At 56.8% G+C, this 12,195-nt stretch overlaps 1 protein-coding gene across 4 annotated transcripts in view; it reads left to right on the forward strand.

The window, feature by feature from the left end:
• The window catches only part of PLXND1 (plexin D1), a 52,780-nt gene that overhangs the window by 9,176 nt on the left and 31,409 nt on the right, over window positions 1-12,195 (forward strand). For 3 of the 4 annotated variants that reach the window (XM_012472877.3, XM_021675843.2, XM_012472886.2), the window contains 2 exons: window positions 9,112-9,288; window positions 11,907-12,038. In XM_012472877.3, coding sequence (XP_012328300.2) covers window positions 9,112-9,288; window positions 11,907-12,038 — 309 coding nt within the window. Of the gene's footprint in view, window positions 1-2,182; window positions 2,336-9,111; window positions 9,289-11,906; window positions 12,039-12,195 lie in introns of those variants that run through there. The other variant, XM_012472891.3, reaches the window with a different exon arrangement.

A 12,195-nucleotide genomic window follows, 5' to 3' on the forward strand; every position in this document is an offset into this window, starting at 1 on the left:
TCCAGAAGCCCCCAGAATGGTGAGGGAGGAGGTCATGATAGCAGACAGGGACCGCACGCTGACCAGCTCATCAGAGGAGTGCGGGAGGGCTTCCCGGAGGAGGGGAGGTTAGAGCAGCACTTGACAGATGGGACTAGGGAAGGCATTCCAGGCAGAAACCCAGCAGGGCAAAGGCCGGGAGATGTTGGAATGAGGCTTGGGTAGCAGGCCAGGGGAAGCTGAGAGTGTGCCGGGCCTTGCCTGCAGGCTAAGGACTTGGATGCTGTCCTGTGGGCTGTGGGGAGCCAGCAGGGCTTTGGGGAACGGAGAGATATGGTGGATCTGGTTCTGGAAGGGACCCTGTGGTTGCTGGTCTGCATTGGCCCTGCCAGGTGCTGGCAGGATCTGGAGTCTGAGGTGCTCACCCGGAGCCCCCACTGTGGCTGGACCAGGTGACTCCTGAGGGCCTCTCCAGCTCTGACAGCCATGTGGGGATTGCCATGGAAACCAGCCGGTTCCGTATGGGGACAGGCCCAGAAAGTCTCCAAGTGCCAGCCACGTGGACTTGGATCCTGGCTGCCCCCACCACAGTGCAGCCGTTTTCTTCTTTCCTAAGGCCCTGTTTGGGCCAGGGCTGAACCAAACAGGCCGCCCAGACAGGCATCCGGTGGCAGGGCCCCTGCTCCGCCCCCCTCGGCTGATACTGGATGCAGTCAAGATCTGGGGACCAGCGCCAGCGGGGCCCTCCCCGCCCAGTCCACCATCCTTTACCCTGAAACTTGATAAATCATGTGCTGGAGCGGGAGGGAAGCTCACAGCTCCATTACGAGGCCCAGCGAGGCCCCAGTGGGGCGTTAATCACGTAGCACTTTATGCTCTGATCGGTAAATAATGGGGGGGCTGCAGGCAGAGGCCTTGGAGTGGAAGCCAGGCCCAGGAAAGTGGCCAAATTCCCCCGCCTGTGCCCTTCTCCAGCCTCTGCCCACCATCTGTATTTGAGATGACTGAATCCTCTAGAAGTGGCCATCACCTTGATGGGCCTCAGTTTCCCCAGCTCAAAACCCAGGGTTTTTCCAGCTCCAGGCGGCTGATTTCCCGGCAACTGTTGGTGGCTCCCGGCAGAGCGGCGGGTGGGGAGGCTGTGGTTGAGGGCCGGGATCTGGAACTGGCCCGCCTGCACTGGAGGCTTGGATCTGGCTGTTCCAGCTATGTGCCCTTGGGCAAATCACTCCAACTCTCTGTGCCTCGGTTTCCTTTACTGTAAGGTAGCATCAGCTAAAGGGTGTGTTGAAGGTTGAATGACATAATACAGAGAGAGGGCCCAGCACAAAGCAGACTGCACACAGCTGCTTGCTACTGTCACTCTACTGCACTATGATAAAGCTGTCCCTCCCCATCCTGGGGCTGGGCCCCTGAGCTGGGATGTGGGCTTCTGGAGAGAGGGCCCCGTTGTCACCTCTGTGTCCCCAGCACATGGGATCCAGCGCGGAGATGTTTGCGCAAGGCTCCAAGAGGCCCTCTCTTCTAGGCTGTGTCCACAGCCATCTCGCAATGACTCTGGGACCAGCCAGTAGCATTCTGCTGCAGACCGCAGCCTGCAGCCAGGCATATAGGCTGGACCCCCAGGAGACCAGGGGCTGGGGAGGAGGGTGTGAGATTGAACCTCCAAGTCCCCCCAACTCCAGCAGAGAACTGCCAGTGTTCCCCGGAGAGGCAACTATTTCTCGGCTCCTGGCCTGGAGTCCCTTCAGGGAAGGAAGCTGGGAGGGAAACTGTCCAGGGCTTGGAGGGACTGGCTTCGCGCTCTGCCCCTCCTGCTGGGGGGAGGGAGGCCTTTTCCTTGGGCCAGGGAAGAGTCGCTGGCTGCCCATCCCACACTGTGCTCCTCTGGGACTCAGGGGGAGGGGAGCTGGAAATGGGGCCAGGCTGGGCCGGAATGAGAAACAGCTTCAAGAAGGGGGAGCTGGGTGTCTGGGGGCCGCGTCCAGCTAACTAAACAATGGCTGCTTGAGTCAGCGACTGTGGCGGTGGTTCCCAGGCGCCAGGGCAGAGCAGGCCGAGGCCAGAGCTCCCACCACCGCATCCTTGGTGAGGACAGCATGGCCGATCCAGCCTCGGATGCTTTGACTTCAGGAAGCAGTGGGGTGACTTGTCCCTGTCCTCGGGAGCTCCTGAGCTTCTGCTCCATGGCCTGCATAGCTCATTGGGAACATTTATTGATCACCTACAGTGCTTAGCATTGAAGGCTCCTGTGAGCTCAGTCCTTCCATAAGCCCCAGGTGGTGGGTGCAGTTTCCGTCACATTTTATAGATGAGGAGGCCGAGGTTCAGAGGGGATGGAGCATCCCAAAGAGAGGTAAGAGCTGTGAGACCTCCTTTTCAGGAGCCTCAGTTTTCTCATCTGTAAAATGGGTATATAGCAAGTGTGTGTGTGTGTGTGTGTGTGGGTGTGTGCACATGCATGCAACACCCCCAGGGTCTGTAAGGCACCTCCAGTACCTGTAGTATGCACACAGTAGGTCCTTAATCCACCCAGGCCTGTGACCTAAGCCTGGGGCTTATCCTTCCAGGCTGTGCCTGTTTGGGGTGGGTGGGCAGATCATGGCCAGGCTATGTAGTGGGCCTCAGGACAGCCTGGCTGGCTGGTTCCAGCCCTTCCAGATGGCGCCCAGCTGGCATGGATGACCTCAGAGCCCTGGAGCTGGATGACCCACCTCCTCCATAGGAATCAGGGAAGCCAAGGCAGGCCTCCCTGAAGGGGCTGCCAGAGCTGCTGTGTCCTTTGCCATTTGTCTGATGCCTCTGCCCCTCTCTGTGCCTTGGTTTCCCCAACATGCTCCTCCAGGCTGCTTTTCCTCTGTAGCTAAGGCCAGGCCTCCTGACCACAGTGCTAGGCCTGATTGGCCATTTTCTCCCCCTGGCCCCTCCAGGAAGACTCTGGGTCACCCCTGGAAGGTGCCGGCATTTCCTTTCTCAGCAGCAGGCGGTTTCCTCCCTGGCATGGGGGCTGCTGCCAGAGGCCACCCAGGACTGAGTCTGTCCTGTCCCTCCCAGGGTTGGCACACAGTGGGCCTGTGGCTCTTTCCATGCCTCGGTTTACCCTCAGTTGGAGGTGTCAGCTTGCACAGTGTCCTGAGAGGCAGCACGTGCTGAAGTGGAAGGAGCTGGGGTCTGGGAGTCACAGCGTGGCTTCTTACTCTGGCCTGGCTGCGTGCAGCTGGGCTGCTGGACTGAGACTGGACACAGTTCTGGCTTCTGTGGGCCACCACTGAACCCTGCCACATAGGCTCCACTCAGGGAAGCTCAGGAGGACTAGCCCTACCTGCGCTGTCCAAGCTAAGGGAGAAGTTGGCGGGGCCGGGGGCTGAGAGAGGCCACAGATGTCAGGGCCAGATTGAGTGGGGCTTCAAGGGCCCAGGAGCCAAGTTTGGGTTTGTGTTGACAGCACTAGGGAACCATGGGGAGGTGTTGAGCTGCACAGGGCATGTGACCTGCTTTGCATTTTTTTTTTCTTTTACAAAATAAACTTTTTACTTTGGAATAATTTTAGATTTTCAGGAAAGTTACAAAGATAGCACAGACAGTTCCTGCATACCCGTCCCCTAGTTTCTCCCATTGCTAACATCTTCCCATTACCATGGTACACTTGTCAAAACTAAGAAGCCAACATTTGTTCTTTACTCCCAACTAAACTCCAGACTTCACTCGGCGAACGTCTGCTTTCTTTTCCAGGAGCCCACGTTGCATTGAGTGCTTTGCAGTTTTAAAAGCTCTCTTTGGCTGCTGTGAAGGATGAATGGGAAGGAGCCCAGCTTTGGGAGGAGTTGGGGTGTCCAGACAGCCCAGCCCCCCACCAGGTTGTAGTGAGCTGTGGCCACCTTGCAGTCTTTTAATTTTTTCAAGACAGGGTCTCTGTCACCCAGACTGGAGTGCAGTGGTGAAATTATAGCTCACTGTAGCCTTGACCTCCAGGCTTCAGGCAATCCTTCCATCTCTGCCTCCCAAAGCGCTGGGATTACAGGTGTGAGGCATGGTGTGCCTGGCCCACCCTGCCATCTTAATGCCCCAAAAGGATCATGCGCTTTCAGCTCTGCAGCCAATTTCAGCTCTGCGGCAAGGAAACCTGACTTTCCCAGGATCATAAACAATCAAACACTTGAGGCAGGAAGGTGCCCTCACTTCTCAAGCACAAAGCCTCCACAGCCGGTGCAGTAGTCGGGTAGTCTGTACCTGGGACGGAACCGCTGGATTGTGCAACCTGCCGCAGCGCCCACTGTTAATGCCGCATCCTTTCCAGGGTGCCACCTGTGGTGGGCCTGTGGCAGGATGTGAGGCCTGAGAAGCTGGGCTCTTGAAGCTCTCCTTCCAATTGGCTTCCTGGGGAGAGAAAGTCAACGCAATTACAGCTGCTAGTAAAATCAATATGTCAGAGTTTTAATGGGAGAGTGGGCAGAGCTGAGCTTTGGCCCCACGAGGGAGCTAGCTGGAGGGGGAGGGGGCATCCTGCCCTCAAAACAGGGCCGAGATCAGCAGCGGTTGCTCATCCCATGTGAGAGAGGAATACAGTGAGGCTCTTAGAGGAACTGAAGCTAGCAGCCAGTGTTGCCTGGGCCTGAATATCTGCCTCCCCACTACCTTTTTTTTTTTGAGATGGAATCTTGCTCTGTCACCTGGGCTGGAGTACAGTGCCACGATCTTGGCTCACTGCAGCCTCCACCTCCCAGATTCAAGCAATTCTCTGCCTCAACCTCCCAGGTAACTGGGATGACAGGCGCCCGACCCCATGCCGGGCTAGTTTTTCTATTTTTAGTAGAGACTGGGTTTCACCATCTTGGCCAGGCTGGTCTTGAACTCCTGACCTCATGATCCACTCGCCTCGGCCTCCCAAAGTGCTGGGATTACAGGTGTGAGCCACCAAGCCCACCCACCTGCCTCTCTTTGTTACTACACGCTGAGTAGGCATACGCTTGACCTGGACGTTTCCCTCAGTTCTCCAGCACCTAGCATGGCTGAGTTGCTCTCAATCACTCGACTTAAGAGAGAAAGCAGCTGAATACAGTTATTCACACTTTAATCAAAATTAGGTTCCTTTCTTTTGTAAACATTCCCTCCAGAGCACAGCCTCCACCCTGGAAAGTCTCGTACATCTGCTACCATGGGAAGTGTGGAAGTGGTGACCAGCACAGTGCCATCATCACAGGAGTCGGGGAGCTGAGCCACATCTTGAAAACTTGCCGTCTGGGCATGCCTGGAGAGGGAACAGCATGGGTCCAGACACGGGGGCTGAAGTGCCAAGGGGAATACGAATGGCTCAGAGGCGTGGGTTGGGCATTGGCTGCTGAGGGGCCAATATTTACAATGGTGCAAGCGCCCCGGGCCTCAGGTGTGGGCACTTTTCAGCACCTGAGGAGGCTGATGTGGTGGGCGCAGCAGGTGGGGCAGAGGGAGGAGCGAGACCAGAGGCCCAGGAGCTGGAGGAGCCAGGGCACGAGGCCTTGAATGCAAGGCTGGAGAGCTGGGGCTTGATCCTGAGGACAGCTGGGAGCTGGCTTGTAGGTAGGGAGGATCTGACCAGCTTTCTGTGGAAGAAAGATGGCCTTGTGGCTCGGAAGGCGCTGCTGAGATAGTCAAGCCTTCCGTGCTCTCAGGAGAACTTGAGTTTTGAAAGACTCATGCTCGTTAGCCTTGAACGAGGACGGTGCTGGGGTCGGGGGTATTTTGGGCCTGTGAGGCTAACTGTCCCTGGAGACTGAGTTCAGCTGAGGCCAGCCCCGACTCCCCTGTCCCCCTCCCGCTGCTTGCAGCCCCCTCCCTCAGCAGGGGCGGCACTTCCCACCAGGCTGGGCTTCCGTTTTTGAGCAGGTTTGCCTTGTGATTTCCCCTGGCAGCTGGGGAATCAGCTTCCCCCTCGGAGCACGGATCATTCTGAGCAGCCGACGCCTTTACTGCTCCTTTAAAAATTTTTTTTAAATTTTACTTTTGGGATAAAGGAAAGAAAAAGCTGGGGGAAAGGCTTTTTAGAAAATTCCTTCGGTGCAGAATTAATGGCTTGTGAAAGTCAGGGCCGGCAGGAGAGGAGGGGGGTGGGGAGCCAGGCTCCCAGTGAGCTCCCCTCCTCCCTGCTGCCCTGGCCCACAGATCACCCCAAGCTGGGCGCCTGGTCTGCCTTTTCCCAGGACCCCACCCTGGCTGGAAGGTGTCATCTGGGGCCTCCCAGGTCTCCCCTTCCAGAGCTTATGTTCCCTTGGTGGGGGGGTGGGGGGTGTCACAATTTTAATTTTAAAACAACTTATTTTTTAGTGAGGCAAGTAATTCATATTCAGTGAAAAAAGTTACCTAGTTACCTAGCCCCTAGGAAAAGCATCCCTGGGAGTGGTGAAGGGCCCACCTCACCTCTTCCCTGCGGCTGCAGGGTTGCTGAGGGGTGGGGCCCAGCCTGGTTGGGGCAGCTGGGGAGATGGCTCAGCACCCACCTTCCAGGGCTGTCCCCAACTCAAATACACACAGGATGGAGTCGGGCAGGTCAGTACTGGTGCTGAGAGAGAGGAGAAGCTGAGGAGGCCGCTCTCTGGGGAATGGCTTCCCAGGCAGAGGGAGCGCCAGGCCATAGGTCCTGAGGCAGGACCGAGCTTGTGATATTTGAGGCACAGAAATGAGGCGAGGGGGCTGTGGGATGGAGTTAGATCAGGGGACCCATGGGAGGATGTAGGAGTCAAGATTTATTCTGATTGTCCTGGAAGCCATGGGATGGCTTGAATGGTGGTGGGGAGACCTGCTTTGCATTTTTAAAGGGCTCATTTGGCAGCTGTGGTACCCAATAGGCAATGTCAGTGTGGCGGGCAAGAGTGGTCCTGGCAAATGAAGAGGGCCGGGAGGGCTGTCCAGGTGAGAAGATGGCTGCCCAAAAGCTTTTGAGGTAGGTATGATTTGCCCTGAATTTTATTTCTTTTGTGATCAGCAGTTGAACATGGGTAACTTTTACTTTATAATAATAACATAAGCGGCAGTCATGTCTGAAATGCAATAGTATCAGCTAACACTTCCTGGGCACTTACTTCGGGCTATGTACTGCATGAACACTTTAAAACGAAGGATTCTCCAGCACTTTGGAAGACCAAGGCAGGTGGATCACGAGGTCAGGAGTTCAAGACCAGACTGGCCAACATGGTGAAACCCTGTCTCTACCAAAAAATACGAAAAGTAGCTGGGCATGGTGGCTCGTGCCTGTAATCTCAGCTACTTGGGAGGCTGAGGTAGGAGAATTGCTTGAACCGGGACCTGGGAGGCAGAGGTTGCAGTGAGCCGAGATCATGCCACTGCACTCCAGCCTGGGCTACAGAGCAAGACTCCATCTCAAACAAAAAATAAAAAATAAAATATTCATCCCAGCCTCTAAGTGGCAGATGCTGTGGATGTATCCATTTTATAGTTGAGTAGACTGAGGCTCAGAGGTGAAGTGCCTTGCCCAGGTCACCACCCGCCACCCTTTGGAAGACCATTCCTTCCTGTATGTTGGTCCAGGCTATCCCCAGCCCATCCCACCTCTGGGCTCTGGGCTTGGCCCCCAGGGACGTGCTGGAAATAGCCCCAGCCTAGAAGCCCATCCGGCCGCAACTATGTTTATTTGCCCAAGGACAGAAGTACCCACTATTTGTTGCTTTCTTTTGAAAACTAGCTGAGCCTTCGTGCAAAAACCAGGCAGGCACATCATCAGTGGTTTAAGCTTGCAAAAAGCATAGACAAGGAATTTAAAAAGAAAAATCTCTCTCAAGCTTTGCCTTAAAGATGGTTCCGATGCTGCATTCTGGTGACCTTGAGTCCTACTCAGAGCCTCGGATTTCCAAATGCAGCTGAGGCGTGGGCTCAAGTCTGCTGCCTGGGTCAGTCCTGGGGGCATGACATTGCAGTTAGCCATCTTCCTCTCTGAGCCTCAGTTTCCCCATCTGTGAGATGGGGCCCCCAGGACTGCCAGGGTTCTGGGAGTCAGTGTACTGGCCTGGTACAGTGTTAATTCCCAGTAAATGTGGGCTGTTATTATGTTTACTGTCGTGAGTATTACTTTACTGTTTATGCACCAGTTTGGGCTCATGACATCCTGCGACTTTTCTTGTAGTCGGCATGGGCTTATGGTGTCACTGCAGGGTGGGGGCTGCTCTCATGGATGACAAGCCATGATGGACGTGCTCAGTCCCATCCGACATGTCTGTGTCCCCTTTTCACTCCTCTGCACCACCCTTGTGCCTGCGTCTTTTTGGATTTGCACACTTATTGTCTCAGGGTCACTTCCTAGAGGGCTGTTTTCTATTTTTGTACAAATTGTACCAGGAACCTTTGAACATACCAAGACCCAGTAGAAGGGAGGGAATGTAGGAGCAAGTTCAGGGGAGGGCCCGGACGTGGGGTCACCTCTCACAGCTGCCCTGTGAGCTGCAGCCGATTTGCTGCTGGAGGGCATGGGTGACACTGGGCCCATGTTGACTAGGACTGTGTATTCTGACACACCTATTTGCACCCCCCCTGTAATGTGGGCTGATGAGGGGATGGGTGCTTGGGGAGGGAAGGAAGGGCTGCAGTTTAGGGAGGCCTCCACCTGGAGTCGTGCAAGCTGCTGGGGCTTTGGGGTAGTGGTCCTGGGGTCGGAGCAGACACCTGGCAGGAGGAAAGTCTGTGGTTGCTATGGAGACACAGAGCCAACTGGGGCTGTAGGAAAACAGCCGAGGCAAGAGGGACACCTCTTGGGTGTCAGTGGGTAAGCTGAGGCTGACGGTGGCCTCCAGTGATCTGGTGTGGACCCCTCTGCTCTTCCCAGCTGTGCCCAGCCAGGGCATGGAGGTGTAGCTCTCACCCTGGCTGGCCTCCCTAGACTCTTTAAAATCAAACCTGACCTGTTCGCTTGACTGCTGGTTCCCTCGTACCTTGAACATCGTCTCCCTGGGGCATCTCTTTAACCAGCATGAGGTCAGGGCTGGACCTGGGCTTGGGGATGGGATCTCATTTGGTTTGGACCTCAGCCCAGCACCAGGGATAGAAAGTAGGAACAAGACTTGAAGGCTCTCATGCCGGGGCCTGCTGTGCGGGCGGGGAGCTGGAGAGGTTCTGGAGGCCGGCTCTGACGTGCCGTTCCTCTTCCAGCTCCATCCAGAGCACCTGGACTGTGGAGCCCCTCACCTGCAGCACCCACTGTCCATCCTGCAGCCCCTGGAGGCTACGCCCATGTTCCGTGCCCTGGGCCTCACCTCCGTGGCCGTGGCCAGCATCGACAACTACACGGCGGTCTTCCTGGGCACGGTCAATGGGCGGCTCCTCAAGGTAGGCACAGGGTGGGGGTGGGGAGAGGGGTGGGGATGGGAGGCTCCCCTGGGGGTGGGCTGAGGGGGCTCAGTCTATACTCAGGGCTGCTACAGGTCGAGCCTGTTTTCTCCCATTCGCCTAGCACTTTACAGTTTGTAAAGTATTTTGCAAGTTTGTTTTTGCCACTACCGCTCATAATATAGGTGGCTTCTGTACAGGGAGGGAAACCAGGGCTCAGAGAGAGCCCTCTCTCGGAGGCTGTAGGACTGGGGCTTTGAAGGTGGATGAGTCTGTGTTCAAATGTCTGGGCTCTGCCATTTGCTGGCCCTTTGACCTTGGGCAACACATATTCTCTCTCCAGGCCTCAGTTTCCCTGTCTGTTAAGGGCTCTAAGCTGTTGTAGGCTTTGGCAGGGTAAGGCCCCAGCCTGGTAAGCAGGGACATGCATTCATTTCTCCTCCCCAGCCCTGCCGGCCACCCCATCCCAGGGTGATTGGCTGGAGTTAACTGTACCCCAGCCCGTGGCCCTGAGATTCCTGGAACTGGGAGGAGATGCCCAGAATCCAGTTTCCCGGCTCTGGGGCAGGATGGACATGGTGGGTCCTGGGCCAGACCCCCAGGTGCAGCCCTGGACCTGCCCCCAACCCAGCCTCCTCTCCTGCTCCCTGTCAGGAGACTCAGCTAAGCACCACCACTCCATTCATGCACCAGGGCTGGCCTAACTGCTCAGATCTGATCATCCAAGTCCCCCCACCCACTGCCTGGGCAGACGTTGTGGGCTGCGTGGACATGGGGAGTGGAGTCCCAGGACCCCACCGCCACAGTAGGGGAGAGCAAGGAGGTAGGGCTTGGGTGCGTCCTCAGCCTTTGGGCCCCCCATTGAGGGTCCCCTGATGGTGGAGGCAGTGGCTAATGGGGCTTGGGGTTGGGGGTCAGATACTCGCATTTGGAGTCTGGCTCCACCGCTTCCAGCTTTGTGACCTGGGGGCAGTCGCTTCTCCCCTCCGAGCCTTGGTGCCCTGGCTTGGGAACATGAGCCAGGCCCCTCCTCCACCCCCTGACACCAACGAGGCTGCTTTACCCAGAGCCTAAAGGGCATCATCTTACTTAATTCTCATACCCCCACTAGGGAGGCAGAGGCATGATTCCCATGCCATAGATGAGGACGTTGAGGCTCTGAGAGGGGAAATGACTGCCCCAGAGTCACACAGTAGGAGCTGGCCCACAGCCTACATGGCGCCACGGCCCGGAGCCCCTCACCTACCACCCTGCACAGTGTGGCCTCTGTCTCCGGCCAACCCTGCCCTGCTCGGGCCTTAAATCACCACAACCAATACAGGCCCTGGGGTACAGTAGGTGCTCAATAAACAATTGAAGGAGGGAAATGAACTGAGTGGTCACTGGACGCCTGGAGGTAGGGAGCCCCTGCAAGGCTCCACCTAGAGCCTGCCTGGGACAGGGGTGTCTCAGGCTGGGACAAAGCCTGTGGAAGCCTGGGGAGAAGGTAATTTTGACTTGGTGTGTAGAGGCTTCTGGGCCTCATGTGTGCATTGCTAGAAGGGGAAGGGAAGAAATACTCCAGAGGAGAGCACAGCACAGGCAAAGGCCTGGAGGCTGGAATGTGTGAGCAGGGTCGAGGGGTAGAGGTGAGCCTGAGGTTGTCTGGGTTAGATCACCAGGGCCTCAAGTGCCAGAACAGGTTCATTCCATAAGCAGAAGGGAGTCATGAAGGGCTTGGGAGCCCCAGGAGGAAGGCTAGGGAAGGAACTGGCCTGGGAGGCATCCAGATCACTGGCCCCACCTCTAGATGCCCAGCCCGGGGCTGGCAGGGCCCAGACAGGGCAGCACGCTGGGAACGGCGGGGAGGCCAGGCAAGAAAGAGCAGAATTTGGTGGGGCTCTGACGGGCATCGTGGTCAGGAGGACACGCAGAGGGTCCCTCAGAGCCAGAGAGCTTCTAGGCCCCAAGTAGTCCTGGACTTCCTCCTCCCTGCACCTTGGTTCCACACCCCCAGCCTTAAGCCTTGGGCTGTGGGGTCAGGCGGGCCTGGTTTGCATTGTAGCCTTGAGATCTCTTCACTTTGTGCCTCTTGCCAATTCCTTCGGCCACTCCCAGACTCAGATTCCTCCTCTGTGAAATGGTCATGGGGGGAGGAATGAGATGTCAGCCTAGTAGCTTCCCTGACCCCGCCAGCCTGGCCTGTCTTATTTAATGCTCATGGCTCGCCTGCCCCATTAGCTCAGCAAACAGGCTCAGAGAGGGGAGGCAACTTGTATTACTTACACATTGTGGAGCTCATCAGTGTCAAAGCCAGAATCCAAACCCAAGCCCCTGCCCTAGTCATGGTGCCTGACAGCCTCCCAGAGCACGTCTTGTAAACTGCAAAGCCCGCACACATTCACAGGGCGGAATACGTTGGAGAAGAACCCAGAGGAAGCTCCTGGGGGGGCACAGCAGAGGCAGAAGCATTGAGGCTGGGCCCAGCGCCCTTCCCTGCATGCCTGTGATTTCCACCCCTCCTGAAGGGTCCAAGACAGGATGGGGAGGCAGAGCCCCCAGACCTGGCTCAGGTTGTCCCCTGGTTTGGCCTCCCCCTTCTATGGGCTCCAGCACCCTGATGCCCACCACCCCCGCAGATCAGCCTGAACGAAAACATGCAGGTGGTGAGCAGGCGGGTGGTGACCGTGGCCTACGGGGAGCCCGTGCACCATGTCATGCAGTTTGACCCAGCAGACTCCGGTTACCTCTATCTGATGACATCCCACCAGGTGAGGCCAGAGCCCCAGCCCAACACCATCCCAGCGCCAGCAAGCCCTCTTGCTTGCCTGGCCTTTGCACATGCTGTTCCTCTGCCAGGAGCACCCTCCTCGCTCCATCACCCTTATCTGCTGCCTCCACTTTGCCCTCCATCTCCCAGCATGGATC

This window comes from Aotus nancymaae, unplaced genomic scaffold (genome assembly GCF_030222135.1).
Source record: "Aotus nancymaae isolate 86718 unplaced genomic scaffold, 86718_ANA_hifiasm-v0.15.2.pri h1tg000046l, whole genome shotgun sequence".
Classification (NCBI taxonomy): Eukaryota; Metazoa; Chordata; class Mammalia; order Primates; family Aotidae; genus Aotus; species Aotus nancymaae.